Genomic DNA, 17,553 nt, shown 5'->3' with positions numbered 1-17,553 from the left:
CAATGCAGCAATGAAAACTTTCGTAGCAAAATCTTTGGACACTTTCCCAATTATTTATCTAAATTTATCAATCTACTTCACACTTTTCCATTGAATAGCTAAAGTACCAATTTACTTTGTTTAAAATATTAGTCCTAGTCCATTAATATTGCTATTTAACTCGGTAAAAAAATTTTCCTAAAAAATGCATGCCTTTATTTTTCCCACCTACTTAATTTTTTAACTTCTACCACAAAGCATTTAGTTTTCATGCATTTGCTTTTGGCAATGTAAAAAAGGTTAAACATATCACCAAAATACAAAATAAATTATTTCAAAATGATATCGTGAACTCTTATGCTTTCAAAACTTTTATCATACAAAGGAACTCTGTCATGATCCTATTTAAAATGAGAATAGGATAAGAAATATAGGACATGCCGCATTAATTAGGTAGCAATTCTGCAGTGTTAGTACCTGGAGGAGATGAAGGCCCTTTCCTTTGGCTGAGCATTACCCCCTTCATCTCGCACGGAAGCAGCTGGGAGAGCCCAGTTGCCCACGCGTGCAGCTGAGGTATGCCACACCCAGAGGAAAGCCAGCACAGCCTTCCTCCTCAGAGGATAAAATTCCATCCAAAGATTTACTTCTGAGGCAGCGTTAAAGAGAAATGACCATGGGGGTGTACACATTTTCATAAATCTTTTCCACGTTCACAAGAATCAGCCCTCTCCCTGTAAGCCTCACGGTGGGAGTCTCCCAGGACTCATCCGAGCCGTTCATGACTATGTGTTCTGTGGGGTTTTCAGCTCATGCTTTACAAACAAATGAGCTTTTTCATTTATTCCTAATGACTTTGGTTTATACAAAAAGACCTTAAACTGTCCCAAGAGCAATCAATTTGCTAAAATGTTATTAGAACATCTTTACAAATTTAGCAACAAAAGGGGGTTCCATTAACAATGGAAATCACTGGGAACAGGCGGCCCTTGGCAAATTTAGCACTCACAAGTCTTGTTTTATTTTCGATGATAAGTACAAAAAATCTTGTGAACCAGACACTGATTCCTTATCTGGTAGGTGGGTAAGGAAGATGAGGAGTGGATGCGGTATGAAGAGGTGTTAGAAAAACCGGAGCGGTGTTCTCCAGCTAATCACCTCTGTCCTTGCTCTTCTTAGGAGCCTTCTGAACGTTAAGCAATGTGTACCTCCTAGCGTCTGCTGATAGAGCCATTTCTGTCCTGAGACTTTGTGGATTTGTAGCTGAGACTGAGGGCTATTTTTCAATGGACCGTCAACAGGTTCAGATTATATATGTAAACATATGTGTGTCTCATTTTCAGAGCAATCAAATTTGATACATTTGCGATGCACAGAACAGCTGCTGACAACTTGAAACTTGACCTGCAGTTTCTTGTAGAGCATAGACAAATTACGTGATTTTTCTCTTGGTTTGCAGCTTCAGCTTCTGATAAAGAATCAGCCAATATTCTGGGCAGCTTCACGTTCAAAGGCCTTCTTTGCCCGGGACAACTTTTGTTAGCTTCCTTCAGGATAGTCTGTCTGTCATTTCATCCAACAATCTACTGCTGAATGCCGTGTCAAAATTTCTTCTCCCTGCTCTATGTATGACCAGCTTGCCATATAGCACCTCCGTAAAGACACTGCTGGGCTACGTCCTTTCAGTCGCCCAGAGGCTGCATTTTAACAAGTGTCACTTCAACGCTGGTGAACAGAATGAATATTTATTGTTGAAAATCTAGTCTTGCCAACATTGAATATTTCTCAAAGACAATTGATTAAAACTGTGGATTAAAAAAAATGATAATTAAAAAAAAGTTTAGAGGGCCAGAACAGTGGCGTAGTGGTTAAGTTCATGTGTTCTGCTTCAGCAGCTGGGGTTCGTGGGTTTGGATCCCCAGGGCAGACCTGCACATCACTCATCAAGCCATGCTGTGGTGGTGTCCCACATAAAAAATAGAGGAAAAAGGTCAGGTGCGCTGTGTGGCGAGCTGGTCGTAAATAGAGCAGGGAGAAGAAGGTTTCAACAACTATTGGGAAGACTATTGCTGGTACTTTCTTCAGAGGGGTCCAGGGCTGGGAGGGAAGACAGGAGAAAGATGTGAAGCTCTTTGCAGTTTTCTTCTGATATCTGTATTCCTTTTGTTTTGTTAAAAACCAACCCAACAAACAAACAAAATGCTTGCCTCCTAATACTACAAAGAAACAAGTCTTCAGTCAGCAAAGTTAAAGTAACTTTTCTTCAGACACATTAATTACTTGCAGGAAGAGACAGAATAATATAGTTTTAGTCATTTCTGGGAACCTTGAATTTTGTATAAAGCTTCTAACGACTATGCAAATGTGGGGTCCTGACCCACAGTCCTCAGCACCCTGACAGCAGCCGCACTTCGCTGCTTAACAGAACGAGGTGGGGTCATCTTCCTGGTGGCCATTCAGACACTTCTTCCTGTTTTCCAGATAGTCCTCCAACCACAGCACTGTTTTAACCATCAACGTCCTAAATCTTTAGAAGGGATTGTTTCAGCTTACTATCCAGAGAAAACAGTTATTATTAGCTACATTCAAATTATAAATGAGAAATTTTAATAATGGATTACTGAATATTACACAAAGCAGAAATGCATTTTTAACTTCTGTTAAATATTGGAGTGATCCTTCAGAGAACTGAGGGATTTTTAAAATGTGGGGTATAAACTGAAACTTGAAAGAACAGTATTAGGTAAACAGTTGCTGTGGCAAAGTACACCGGAGAACTCACGGCTTATAAATAGCCAAGGCCAACTAAACCCACTGAGAGTCCCCACTGTAACATTTACTTTGGATTCAAAGTCAAAATTTAGTTTATTTTTTATAGTCACTCTTGTAAACATAGGGTAAAAGATCTTTATACTTTCTCAAAATTTACTGCTTATGTTTTATCAGTTTATTATCTGTATTAATAATCTTCTAGGTTCCAAGATTTGGAGAGCTACTTGAGGAAAATAATTTTAGAAAAAATTGTCTACGAATTTAGGAGAAAATGTTTCTGTTTTATCCAAATTAGTCAGTCTCTTCAACCAGTGCTTTCTTGTCATTCTTGGGTCTACCAATTATGAGGACAAAATCTTTGGTTGACAAGTATGTCAATGTTGGTGGAAATACAAAACACCCTGTTTGTACTGTCTCTTTAGGCATTTGTATTCCTATTTTTGTTTAAATATAATTTCAAGAGTGGAAACAAAATTTGCATTCAAAACTACTTTAAATAGGGGCCAGTCCAGTGGCATAGTGGTGAAGTTCATGTGCTCCACTTCGGCAGCCTGGGGTTTGCAGGTTCGGATCTCAGGCATGGCCCTAGCACTGCTGGTCAAGCCACGCTGTGGCGGTGTCCCACATAAAAGTGAAGGAAGATCGGCACAGTCGTTAACTCAACAACAATCTTTCTCAAGCAAAAAGAGGACGATTGCCAACAGAAGTTAGCTCAGGGCCAATCTTCCTCACAAAACAAACAAACAAACAAAACTACCTTAAATAAATACATTATTTTTGAATACTCTTACTATATAGTATTATTCTCTTTCAGGTGATATCTAATTAACAAAATCCTCTTTTCTAAATTGACTATAGTAAAGCAGGAGTTGTCTTTATTTTCAATACTATTAAGCTTTTAATTAACAGAAAACCACCATGGGTTGCTTCTTTAGAATACCACTAAATGTTAGAGACATCGTCTACTGTACAGGAGTTTCACTACTAGATGAGGATGTCTGGGAATTCATATGGATGAAATTCCACTCTACCACAGCTGTTTCTGAGAAGAAGATATTATTGGAAGCCTTAACTTGCAGTGACGACAGGAATTTATTAAATAGGTGGGTCGATTAATTTTCTAAATGTATTCGTGTAATGAAAGTGTTTTCTGTTAATCAAACTCTTCTGAACTTACTTTTATTTTCTTGAGTATATGCTAGTTATTCTAAAATATATCTTCCTAGACCTAAGGGAGATTGCCATGTTAACATGACTAAAACTAGTTGAGTTGAAAGATATAGCACCTTTGTTTCTAAATATCTTATTTATTTTTTCATAAATATATGTGTAAGACAGCATTCATTATAAAAGGAAGTGTTCACTATAAAGAATTTTAAAAGTAAGCTTGCGTCATCAAACCAGAATTGTGATTTCTCCACCCACAAGATTTTTCAGAATTTAATTAATGTGTTAATTAAAATACTATGACTTTGAGCTCCCTCCTTTTAAAAACAGAAAATCATTCTATTGATAAATTTGCATAGTAAAGTTTACTCTGGACTACTCTTTGAAGGATATGATAAACTAAATCATGTAATTTTATAGAAATGTTTAAGTTATTTGAATAAAGGTTTCCCCACAATTCCATCCTTAAAGGCTTCTGAATCTCTCGCTGAATTCCGAGGTGGTGCTCGACCAAGACGCAATTGACGTGATCATCCACGTGGCTCGAAATCCTCATGGCCGAGACCTGGCCTGGAAGTTTTTCAGAGATAAATGGAAGATATTAAATACCAGGTAGAAAAAGAGTTCAATCATTCACACCTGAATGAGTAAATTAAATGTGGCATATGAGAGAGAAAGACCCAACTTTTTGTGTTAAAACCAAGGTACAGATAACAGAATGAGATTTGGAAACAGTCAGCCAAGATGGGTGTTGCCACTCCTGTGAAACTCAGAATTACTTTAACAATTCTCTAACATTATTCATTTGTTGAAGATTGATGACCATAGTTATGTATGGAAATGTGGGGAGTGAAGAAGTTGAACAGGGCCTCTTACCCGGAAACTATCAAGCTTTCCGAGGTTCAAGAAATAGTATCATGAAACTCCTGTATCCTGAATGTGTTAAGGAAGAAAATGACATAAATCAGATATAATGGTATTATAATAAGAACACTTTACTTCTATAAAATTGTTTTAACTTTCCTTTAAATATAAATATCATAAAACACCTGAAATAAAACCATGATATAGAGAAGGAATATTTGAATCATTGCAGAATTCTAGTTGGAGCAGAATTCATTCCTGAGACATCTTGCTTCATGGTCAGAATTCTTCATCCTCAATTTTAGAAAATATTTTATTATGTATTTAAATATATTATAATAAATGTTAATTTACTACTCTGATAATCTCTATAGTATTTTAAAATTGAATTTATTATAAAGCATATAAATTCTGCAGGTTCTTAAACTTAAATGTCCCCAGACAGTGAGCAGACCTACTATTCTGTCTCTTACAAATTGGTGTATACACTTTATTTTTTAAAGTACACCTTTATTAGCTGCTCTCATACAAGAAGTTCAATTTGAGTGGATGTGCCATATTAAAACACAATTCTATCTACGGGTATTTCATTGTCAGAAAACACTGATATTCCTAGAAGACGCATTGGCTTTTTTGTATTTTCAGCTCAGAAATTGGAACAATCAGGAGAATAGGACTTACTTTGCTCTCATGCACATTACACACACACACTGGCCTCTTCCCTTTGTCCCAAGAATCTTTCTGAAAAGCGAAAGTGACATTTCTGTGCTGGAAGACCTTCTATTTTCTGTGCCACACTGAAAATCCAAACTCCCTAATGAGTGCTCTGACCAACCCCTTGGCCTCTTATTTGCTGCTGGCAGCCTCACAGTGTATACACTCTTAGTACCAAATGCCTGCAGTTCTCTGCACACACCATTTTGCTTCACACCTTTTTGCGTTTGCTTGTGTTGATCTCTGCCTAAAATCACGGTCTTCCTTGATGTTCGGAACTACTCCATACTCAATTTATATGCCATCATCCCTGCGACACCTTTCCAAGACCCCACAGCTAAAGAGACCTTCTCTGAACACTGTGTTTAATTTTATTATCACCACATTTAGCTGTAATAAAAGGAAATTATTTGTTTACAATACCAGATAATATGATACCTTCAGGGAAAAGATTGTGCCTTATTCATCTTCACAAGACTGTAAGCAAAGTTTAAGCAAAACACTCTTAGAAAAAGGATTATTTTCATTCCTGGACAGTAGGCCATTTCTGTAACCACATACTGATTACTAATGATTGCTTACATTATTATCAAATGCCTATTTATTTTATTTTATTCAGATATTTTTCCCATGAAATAGTTCAGTGTCAGAATTACAGCAAACTATGATGGCCATCCAGTTGAGCCCCCTTATTTTACAGTCAAGAAAACTGGAACTCCAGAGCTGAATTACTGAAGGCTGCACAAGCCAGGGCAGCACTAGAAAGCCTCTTGTGGCCGCAACTGGACCTTTGCTTCCCCAAACTCAGAATCTCATTGTCTGTGTACTTTCCTCAGTTCTAAGAGTACCAAGGCTTGTGCTAGGTGTCCTTAGCACAGTACAGACACGGATAAAGTGAGAAAGCCTTCCAACTCACCGGCACCAGCTGTCCCTTGCCTGGGTCGTGAGTCAAGCAATTATGCTGTGGTACAAGGATTATGATACCCAGAGAACAAGGTGATATTTTATTTTAATACCCATGTGAAAAAAATTCTAGTATTTAATATTTTGGGGAGCATTTTTGAGAAATTTGGCTCAGTTTCTAAGCTTGAAAAAGGAGAATGCCAACATCAGTGATGACTGACTGGAGCAAAGTGTCTGTATGACATACTGAGAGTGCCCTGGTTGGGTCTTGCAGCCCTGTTTCTTTGTTGGGATCATTTTTCCTTGTAATGAGCTAGATTGCCTTAAAACTGAAAGTTTAAAATCTTTCGTCCTCAGGCCTTGGGTTGGAAATATACTATTAATTTCTTAATCTAATTTAGAGGGCTCCTTTTTTTTTTTTTTTTAAATTTACTACACCTTAGATTTCTCTAGCATGCTGTGAGCCAAATCAGGTGGCATCAGCTGGTGTCGCATAGCCACAGCTCTTCCACCTTCCTGATTCCCTAGAGAAATGACCCTGAATGCTCAGAGATCCTAATGGCTACACTGGTCAAGGCAATACTGGTCAAATGGAATCCATGAGAATGGTTCTAAAAAAATCTGTATAGTAGTATTTCTTAAATTTCTGCCTATATTAATGTCCTTTTTTGGTCTTTCGAGGTATGGAGAAGCATTATTTATGAATTCCAAACTTATCAGTGGAGTTACAGAATTTCTTAATACTGAAGGTGAACTCAAAGAGGTAAATATTTTAAGATGAGTTCTAATGCTTTTCTTCTATAAACATGTGAAATTATACGTTTACTTCAACCATTTCTTTTCAACAGATTCATACCCATTCCTATAACACACACACACACACACACATCAATGCTAAAGACTTTACTCAATAATTATTTGCAAAAGTATTTCTAACATATTAAACTTTAAATGCCTGTGAGACACATTTGAATGTAATGATTCTCAAGCTGGGGGATCCAAATCCACTCTAGAAATCCTTCATCCAGTCAGCTGCTCCTCCCTCAGCTGGTTCTGTGAACCCATTTCAGGATCTTTGAAACAACAAAACTGTGCTGTCACAGGACTCAGTATTTGCATACGGAGGACCCAGGCTAGGGGTGAGGTGCAGAGTTGGGGCCTCCTGCCCTGTCGCCAGGCCTGTCCAAAGCCTGGGCAACTGGGTGTGACCATGTGCTTCACACCGGTAAATGGAATGAATGCATATGTGTACAAAGGGTGTGTCTGGCACACATGTTGAGATTATCAGTTTGTTTAATATTCTGCTTGGTACAGCCACAAATGAATTTAATTAGCGAAAAGAAACTTAATTTTTTAAGGAGTAGTGTCCAGGTTGTGTAGCATCTAACATTTCCTTATTTCTCTGATTTATTTTTCTGGAAATTTAAAGCAGCTAATTTTGTTTGTTTGTTTACCATTAGCTCACATCTTTAATAGAGAGAGGTGTGAAATGGGAAGAGGTCAGTAGGTAGGAGGAAGGAGCAAAATATAGACACTGCTTTGACTTGATTAAAACAAGTTGGGCTTCAAGCATCCATTGCTTTTTCGGCAGCCGCTCTCCTCCATTACAAACTGTATAGCTGAGATTTGGCAGTGAGAATCACGGTCTCCTCAGTTCTCACTGGCAGAATGCCAGCTGCGGTGACCCAGAGCTAATTGCTTTGAGCAGTGTTCCCCCAGAAACATCAACCCCAGCACCACCCTTAATATCTCCTAGTACTGCCCAGTTTCGTCTGATCGTCCCCCGTGCACCGACTTGGATTCTTTCACACCGTAAGCTAAGCTAAGCTAAGTCTCTGATTGTAATGATTTCAAGTTCAATTTTTATTCCTGTTATGTGTGTTTCCAACCCTGAAGGCTTTGGTTTCGAAAGCCCCAGTACGTGTTTTACCATATTTTTTAGTAAAGGAGTTAAATGGGAAGGACTTTCATATCTAGGAGAAGCAAAAAGAGCAATTAAATTAATGATTGCTTCCAATTTTCTCTGTATTTAAATAAAGTACTTTTAATTCCATGATTTTACATTCAATAATCTGGAAGGGAAAGACTCTTTAGTCACAATCTTTGCAGCCACTGAAGTGAGCACAGAAGGGTTGAGCTCTCCCCTCCTCCCCTGCCCCGCCTTCTGCTCCCCACCCTCTCACCTTCTCTCCTGTCTTCTGCCCTTTGCCCTCTCCTCCTGCCTCTCTCCCATCTTCTCTGCCTCTTCGTCTGTCCTCTTACTCTGTCTATCTTTCACACTTTCCTTGCTTCAATAAAACTGAGGCCATGGAAAAACATCTTTTAAAGAGACATTCAATTGATTTTATCATATACTGACCATTTTGTTTTACATATTTCACTTATATACTTAATTTTTTACACTTGATATAATTGCCATTTGAAACATTCTAAGATATCCCTATAAGGAAAGGTACAATTTCAAAACGGAAACCAAATTGTACCGTTTATCCCGTTATCCACGAGCAGCTGACTTCTCAGCACAGGCTCCCCGGCGTGAAGGCTGAGGCCCTGCAGACGGAGCTGCCTGCCTGACTGCCTGGACTGACAGCCGCTGCGGAGGCTCTTACCCCCTCTCATCATCCAATCACCACCATAGGACGGGGGACCACTCCTGTCGTGCGGGATGGGGGTTTAATTTATATTGCCGATGACACCCTTTCATAGATAGGAAGGGGCAGAGGAGATGCCAGTCTTATTCTCCCATGACCAATGAGCCTTGTAAGCAGACAGCCCACTGTGCTCCCTTTGGATATAGCATGTTCTTATTTTCAAGAGTCTCTAGATCAGAAGGGAATCAGCATCGTTATGAATTCTGAAAACTTGTTTGAGATTTTCATGATCGTCATCAGTTTTAGGGGCATTCATTGGAGAAACTTATATTGTTCCATGGTCCTTTCCCAAAAACTGCATTCTGGTACCTGAAACTGGCAATTTCCTTTTAATTACACGGCTCTAACAATTTGAACAATATTTCTCCATGAAACAGTGCGTTTACTTTATTTTAAACTAATGGACATAACAACCTCGTGGAACCTCAGAAGCCCTTGCCATTTTTCCATACTAATGTCTATTAAGCAAGCCTCATCTGCACGTGTTTTCCTGCCTCTTGAGCATAATATATAGCACAGTCGTAGAGGAACATAGATCCTGTGCATCACAGACATCCCATTTACAGTTTTAATGTTGAAAATATAAACCTCATAATAGGGCAACAGCTAATTCTATTCATTTATATAGTTACTCGAAGTATGTTAGGTTTTGCAATTTACTCTAAAAATAGTTTATTTTGTGACGTTTAGAATCTAGGGTACCCTAAAATAAGAGTTTTTTTAATGCTAAAATGTTTTTAATAGAGAAATTAACAAACATGTCTAGAAATTTTATGTTAAGAAGAACAGCGAGCACAAACAACTCTGACATTTTACTAAATGTTATTTTATAAAAATGTCTAAACTTGCAACATTTTAAAATAAAACCATAAGATGGCATAAATATTTGGGAAACACGATAATACAAATTAATAGCAGCAGAAAACCTACCAAAGAGCTGCAGAAATAAGCAAATTGCAGGCCAAACTCCTTCCGTCTGCCCCATGCCCTGTGAGAGGGGCGGGGTCTGGAAAGGGCTGTGGTCATGCCCGAGGACCAGTCCCGTGGCTGCTCTGACCGCAAGTTTGCCCAAAGAGCTGTGGAACGATAGAGGACATAAGCTCAATTTGTTCCAGCTCTGGAAAGCAGGCCAGATGTCTTCTGATGGATGAAGGAGTCCTAGGATGCATATGAGTCACCACAGGCTCTCTGAGCTCGCGAGGGAAGTAGCTAGTGCACTTCAACAGTGGTTTAAGGAGCGAATCTCTGAAGACCCAGCAGTTCTGTTTTCTATTGACAGTTCTCTTGCAGGATGATCTGACCTACTATCCTAGTGTCAAAGCTGTAGTTTGCCTTCAGGGAGGACTAAAGAGTTTTATTTTACCAGTTCAGGCTGGCTTGCTGGCTCACCTAGAGGTCAAGAGCCTGCTCCCCAGAAGTCGAAGTTGCCAAAGGGTAATTTATCACTATCTGGCATATTCAGGAAAATATATAATCCTGCAGAATAAATTTTACAAAGGAATAGATGTAATTCTTTTCCTGATTGACATATATTATGTAAATAATGCCACTGTAATGTCATATTTTTGTAATAAAAGACAAAATTCAAAACATAGATCAAAATGTATTGTTACTTTAGAGATAGAGCCTGAATGAGTCTGAACATAAATATATGAATACAAATGAATTATTGTATTAATCAGCTAAAGTTTAAAAATATGATTCAAGTGCTTCCCTTAGACTTCCTTTTCACATACATGTACATGTTACAGATATATTTGTGTGGCACGCTACCTAGAATATTGAAGATACTCAGTAAATTCCAATCCCTTCCCTTCTTCCTCTTTCCTTAATCTGTGTAAATTTGGCAAAATGTCAAATCAGTCTGATAAATCTATGTTGTACAATGGATATTTCCCATGTTTGTTATGAAAGCATAGTGATTTTGAAGTCTTGTAAAGGATATAGCTCCGAGATATGGTTATCCTTGGCTAATGCTTCGGGGCACAGGGCTTTGTAGGAAAGTAGAGGATAAACTTTGAGAAAACCCATCAGCATCGTGTAATCAGAGTAACGCCATCACAAACAAACCAAGCTACCCATGAACCAATTTCCAGGTTAATTCAAAAGGTATAATTAACTGCATTTTAAATGTCCCCTCCCCCTATTTCTCCCTGTCCCTGAACCATCCTTGACACACTGCACTTCCTTCCTGGCAGAGCCTCCACGTGGCGCCCACACTCATCACACTACACAATGCTTCTGTGCTGCAAGTGGATTTTTCACATTTGTCTATTGCCGTCGAAATTGTTGGTTGTTTGCCAGTTTCTTAAGATATATCAAACAGAAAGAAAAACTGCTAGTATTTGATCTTGAAATAAAATCCTTGAGCATTCCCAGAGTATGTGAACCCTCTACAGAAAATCTTATAGCCATAAAAATTATGAGAAAACGTTTAAAAATATATAACTTATTTTAATTCAGTGCTGCAATTCTCTAGCTAAATGAAACCACATTCCTCCTTCATTCTTTCTAAATCTAGTTACTCAGGAGATTGCAGTCTCATTAATCATCTGGTTTTCATAGCATCATTACTTTTTTCCCCACCACTCAATAGCTTCGGTAATCCCTCACCATCAAAGATAGTGTCAAGCCCACATACTGCTTACCAGGAGAAGAAGAATAGTTTTCTCTCTACTGACAAAAAGTAAACTTTAAATCCTTATATTCAGTTTTTAAGGCTATTTTGTGCATTGGATATGCTTTGTAATTAGAACTAGTCTTTGTCACAATCCCATCAATATATTATGGAGAGAAATGCGTCTGTTTCAATATTTATTTGTGAAGCAAGAAGCTGAATTTGGAGCTATTTAAACTGTAATGTCCACTCTTTTACCTTTAGGTTCCAGGAGGAACTCCATCACCCCACGTGGACACAACCTGTTACAGTCGCTTCAGCACTAGGCTCGCTCCACATGTTAACATCCCTTCTAGCCTGCCTGTGGCACATTGCTTCAAATAGATCCTGCTTTATACAAGTTGGACATGAGTTCATTTCAATACATGCATATTTACCATTTTAAAATCTCTATTTCCAGCTAAAGACCTTCATGAAGAGCTACGATGGAGTAGCCGCTGCGTCTTTCTCAAGAGCTGTAGAAACCGTGGAAGCCAATGTGCGCTGGAAGATGCTTTATCAAGACGAGCTTTTCCAATGGTTAGGAAAAGCCCTGAGACACTAATCTGTGGGTCTTATACACAATTCAACTCAGAATTTTGTGAAAAGAGTTGCTTTATGTGGAATGAGGCAAATGTACTACATGAAAAATGGCCAGATTTTCAGTGTTAACGTGTTGGAGGAATTTTTTGTTTTTAATTTTTGGTTTTGGGGGATTTTCTTTTGTTCGTTTCATTCATTCTGTTTTGTTTCTCTACTGGGTGTTCTTTTCTAAAGAAACTCTTGCAAGTGACACTATCCATGACTGCTTCAGCTGTACATTCTTCGCTGTACGGGACCAAATAAGATAGTGGTGCATGTTGATGTCGCGGTTGGTTTGGAGAAACATACTCAGAGTATTTTGTGCATGGTTGTATGGTCCTGCCTGTGTGCTGGCATGCTTATTTAAAGTGTCCAATGTTGTATGTGAATATATGTTACATCCAGGATGGGCATTATGCAAAAGCACAAAGATTATCTATGACAATCAGTGTTGCAATGAAAGAAAAACTAAAAAAGACAATTATACTCTTAGTCCTGGGCAATGTGAGAGGTAAAACAACCCTTTAAGTGATCAGTGTCACTTGTTTCAGCACTTGGACTGTCTTCAATGATTACTGTGTTCTAACTCATTTTCTTTGAGTGGAAGCTGTGTATACGTTTAAAGGCATATAGATAGTGTATGCCTATGTATATGTACCTAGGGAAGCCCTCTATGTATATTGTATGTTGTACACTGCACTGTGCAAAGAATCTCTTCAGATCAAAGAAAATATGCTTCTTTTTATAAACTTATGCGAGCTTCGAAAAGACTTAAAAGAATTTATCTCAACACTATCTTTCCTGACAATTTGCTGACTAAACTTCTCAACTGTGATGGATTTTTTCATCCACTTCCTGAACAATGGTCTATTCTACTACATAAAAATGAATTCAAACAAAATTTATTTATAAACACTCTTCTCAGTCTCCTAAGTGGCAGCCTCTCTTCCTAAGTATAGATTCTGTCATCATTTTGGTCAGACTTCTTATTGCATAAAACAATTGTGCATACTTAATAATTATCAGTGCTGAGAAAATATTTATTTTCCATCTTGTTTTCCATCTCATATTGGGTGGTCTGGAGAGTTAAAAACTCTCTCCGTGTGTTGGTCTTTGAGTCTATGTAATTCTAATCCTCCAGTGAGCAACCATACCTCAAGTGGGTCTATTAGCATTTAATAACCTTCGATGCCAGTTGTGCCAGCCATTAAGATGAAGAATTACTTTTCTTTAGCAAAGCTTTTCCTTTGACAGTGACAACTCTGTTCTACCTGGGAATTTCAAACAGACCTTTTCATGGCTGTGTGTTACATAACACACGTGTTTTTAAATGGTATTCTCACCTAATAGGCCAGCTCTCCAAACATTGTTTAGATGCTCTAAAAATGATATATTTTGTTTACCATTATAAAATTCCCAAACAACTACTGTACATAAGGCAAATGTTTGTGGACCATGTTCTATTTTCTTGAGGTTTTCCTCTCCTCCACATATTCTTGCAAATCATTGAAAGAAATCTATTCTAGTTCTAGTAGTCGCTGAACACTGGGGGAAAAAAGTGGCTATTTTAGAAACCAGAGCCATAGGTTTATTATAAGTTTGTAATAAAGAGAAGCAATTTCCTAATCCACAAAACAAGTATGACCTAAAATGGAATTTTATCTTTTTAGCAATTACTATCTATTACTCATAATTAATTTTTCAGCACTTCATTTGGTTAAAACAGGTGAATTTTAAATACTCTCTGTGGTTTTAATAAGACATAGTAATGCTTAGGATAAAATCTAAGTCACCCCACCTGTCAGAAGTGATGAAATTCAGTTAGTACAAATCACATATGTGAAATCCTTAAGGGGTAAGTTCTGAGACAGAATAGGAAGAAATATCACACTGTTGTGCGGGTCTGAAGCATCACCACTGGATTCATGTAACAGAGAAGGTGAAAAAATGAGAGGTGGATGTCTTGTTTTGTGTCGTGAATTACTAAAAATTCTTAAGAGTTGTGACATTTTTTTGAGCGAAATCACCATTTCTAGATTTGATTTAGAAGGCTTTTATAGTTCTTTTTTCCTCCTCACTGTTAATAATATTAATCCTCTTTCAGTATTTTAGTGGCCTTGAACAACTGGTTTAGGTACAATGTCAAATCCTAAGTGTATAATTCTGTGCAATGTTCAATACCTCATATAGTACTTGTTCAACAGTATAGTGGCATTGATATGGAATTTCGGTTCTACATATTTTTCAGTAATTTATCCTTTCCAATGTTTAAGATATTTCAGGCTTTAACGTTTTTTAGTTGTTTAAATAAGTAATATTTTCAAAATAATAAAATGACCAATGATATCTCTTGGAATATTCTGTAAAATGTAGTTATAAAATTCTATTTTATATATAGAGTTTTATCTTTTATCTCTTCTTTGTCTATTTTCCAAATCGTATATAAGCACGAAATAACCAATTGTTGAAAGTGTCCAGCATCCAGGCTTGAGACTTTACTGTGCCGATATACGTGCAACAGCAAAACTTGGTCTCCATTAGAAAGGACTAAATTATTTACCGTACTGAGTATTAAATATCTCTAGGTAATTTGTAAATAAAAGGTTTTCCCCATTTTTACACATTTTTCCTGAAAATTTTCTTTTAATCTCTGAAGTTGTTTTAAATACACAAGTGCGACTTCTAAGGCTAACATCTACAATGCTAGGTTTATTCTTGAGTTTCAGTAATATGGATTTTAGCTGGTGCTTAAGCTCACTTTGGTTTATATTATTTCTAGGATGATAGATCACAGGACTGAGATGCTTGTGGTAGTGCAATTTACAAATATTATAACTGTAATATCTTGCAAGGGTATTAAATTTGTACCATATATTTACAATTTGCATTTTATTTTCAAAGAACTTTTACAGTGCTGTTTTATTTGACTCTTTTCAAAAACATAATAAGTTATATTAGCCCTGATAGTCTGTTGAGGAAACTGAGGCTCAGAGGAGCAACATGAACCCTATGACATAACACAGCTGTTGATTTGGGGACAGATACAACAACCTAAGACTTCCCATGCAGCCCTCCTACATCAAAGCAGAAAGACACGTTTGAAATGCGTCCATCCATTGCATTGGTTGGAGATGTTTCAAATACCAGGAGCAACATCAAAATACATGATTAAATATATCTACAATAATTATATTATTTTTTAAAGTCTGTGTTTCTAATTTGCATGATGTCAAACTGAATGGAATGTTAATTAGCACTCAGTTTGGTTAACATAAGTAGTTAAATATTGGCACAAAAAGTATAGTTCATTGGTTGTAGTTTACTTTTTTAATCTTTTGGTGAACATTGTTTAAATATGACCTTAAAATATTGGCAATTTGCTTTATTTTCCACACACATTTTTCAGATAAAGTCTATCTCTAGTAACAAACGGTTGGAACACAGATAAAATGGTGGTCATCTAAATCAGTGAAAATAGCATTCAGTAAAATGTTTATAAATCTACGCAGACTAAGTTATGAAAACAAAGTTTCTGTGCAGCTCTAGTACTGGATTAGATTCAGTAAAGAGATTCCTGAAGAAGTTCACAATCATGGACTTAGTTAAAATCTACTTGCTCTTAACTTTTTAAGGAAAGTTTTTTAAGAAATCAGAAACCTCAAATAGCCCAGTTAATTCTCCTCGTTATGCCCATGAGGGAACCACACATACCTATTAAAGAAGTGGTAAAAGCTCAGACAATGAGAAATGAAGGTTCCTACACTGGTTTTGTTCCTTTATCAGAGATCACAGCTGAATGATTATCATTTGGCACTGCTAATTATAGAGTGACAATTCAGTTTAATTAAACAAATATTTATTGAGCACCTTTTATTTCACAAAGCACTTTGTGAGAGGAAGGGAAGGAAGAAATGAATAAGGCCTGAAGGAATTCACATCACGATAAATGAAACAATGAACCAAGCACAGTAAGGGCAACATGAAAAATAATTTCATGCTACAGAAGTGGAACTCAATAAGTTTTAGGTGTGGAAAATACTACACAATTTTTTTTGTACACTAGTTCTCAAAACTTTTATGACACTTCAGGGTAATTTCTCATTGTTTGGTTTCACAGTACTTAATCGTGTTTTACAGAAATGTGTAACATTTAAAAAGTAAATAAAAGCACGTGACTTAGACTTTATAATTGGAATATAAATTGGAATACAATTTAGCTTTAAGAAAAGCTGTTTGAGCAATTTAATAATATCAATGTTATCAATAATATTGTAAGTTGCAGGAAGAATGTTTAACTTATGTATGTAAAAGGGGTTCGAGGTTTCTAATGGTTTTAGCATACTATTTGTATATTCACAATGTGTTAATTTTAAGCTAATCATTTATTCTTTAAAGTAGGTTCAACAATTCTTATCCTAGGTAATAATGTATTTGTTCAAATTAGTATTTATGAACTTTTGAGTACAAAAATGTTCTTGTAAAATATTCTGGAATTCCAAAGTTTAATTATATAAGAGTAACCTTCAGTTCAATTGCTTTGAATTACTAAGAAGTTTTTTTACTAAAATATTTTGTTTAATGTGGTTTATATTCTGGAAAAGCCTAACAAAAGTGTACTCTCCTAGCTTTTGTTTTCAACTTTATTTTATGAAATTCCATTTTGAAGTTTAGAAAAGGAGATCTTAAAAGTGTCTTAAATAGGAGAAGAGCCAAGATGGCGCCGTGAGTAGTCCTCTTTGTCTCTCGCCCTTCGAGTCTACAATTATTTGGACACTTATCGCTTGACAAAGGATATCCAGACAGCATCTCAGGACGTCTGAGACACACACGCGACTATACATCGGAAGGCGGATGGACTTTCCTCCGGGAGGAGGTGGAAATAGGTGAGGGCTCTCCGACCCCGACGGGCAGCCTGGTACCCGCAAGCGGCTTTCTTCCAACGGACGCCCCCAGAGGATCCACGCACGTCTAGGGCAGGAGCGAGAACACAACAGAGGAGCGACGCTGGAAACAGGTGACCAGAACCCTACCTAAACCCCCTGCAATTACTCCTAAACGCAGAGGGAAACTTTGGAGTTGCACACCTGAGCCCGCGGGGAGAGTCTCTCCCCGCCATTGGCGGGGGGATCCAGACTGGTGCTCGGGGCGCCCGGAGGGTCCCAGAGAGAGACACGGAGGGCACGGAGATCTCCCAGCTGCCGTTGCCCGCCCCGTGGGACTAGGGATTGCCGGAGATCTCGGAGAGGACCGGGGCGGGGGGAACTT

The 17,553-nt window shown here is 37.5% G+C and overlaps 1 protein-coding gene across 3 annotated transcripts in view; it reads left to right on the top strand.

Annotated features, from left to right (window-relative positions):
* The window catches only part of TRHDE (thyrotropin releasing hormone degrading enzyme), a 358,131-nt gene extending 342,485 nt beyond the window's left edge, over nt 1-15,646 (top strand). For 2 of the 3 annotated variants that reach the window (XM_046646029.1, XM_046646028.1), the window contains 4 exons: nt 3,687-3,854; nt 4,390-4,530; nt 7,081-7,162; nt 12,128-15,646. In XM_046646029.1, coding sequence (XP_046501985.1) covers nt 3,687-3,854; nt 4,390-4,530; nt 7,081-7,162; nt 12,128-12,271 — 535 coding nt within the window. In that variant the 3' untranslated portion in view covers nt 12,272-15,646. The remainder of the gene's footprint in view (nt 1-3,686; nt 3,855-4,389; nt 4,531-7,080; nt 7,163-12,127) is intronic. The other variant, XM_046646030.1, reaches the window with a different exon arrangement.
* The last annotated feature ends 1,907 nt before the right edge of the window (nt 15,647-17,553 follow it).

This window comes from Equus quagga, chromosome 19, assembly GCF_021613505.1.
Source record: "Equus quagga isolate Etosha38 chromosome 19, UCLA_HA_Equagga_1.0, whole genome shotgun sequence".
NCBI lineage: Eukaryota > Metazoa > Chordata > Mammalia > Perissodactyla > Equidae > Equus > Equus quagga.
Note: the sequence above shows the minus strand (reverse complement) of the source record. Positions and strands in the feature narration are given on the sequence as shown.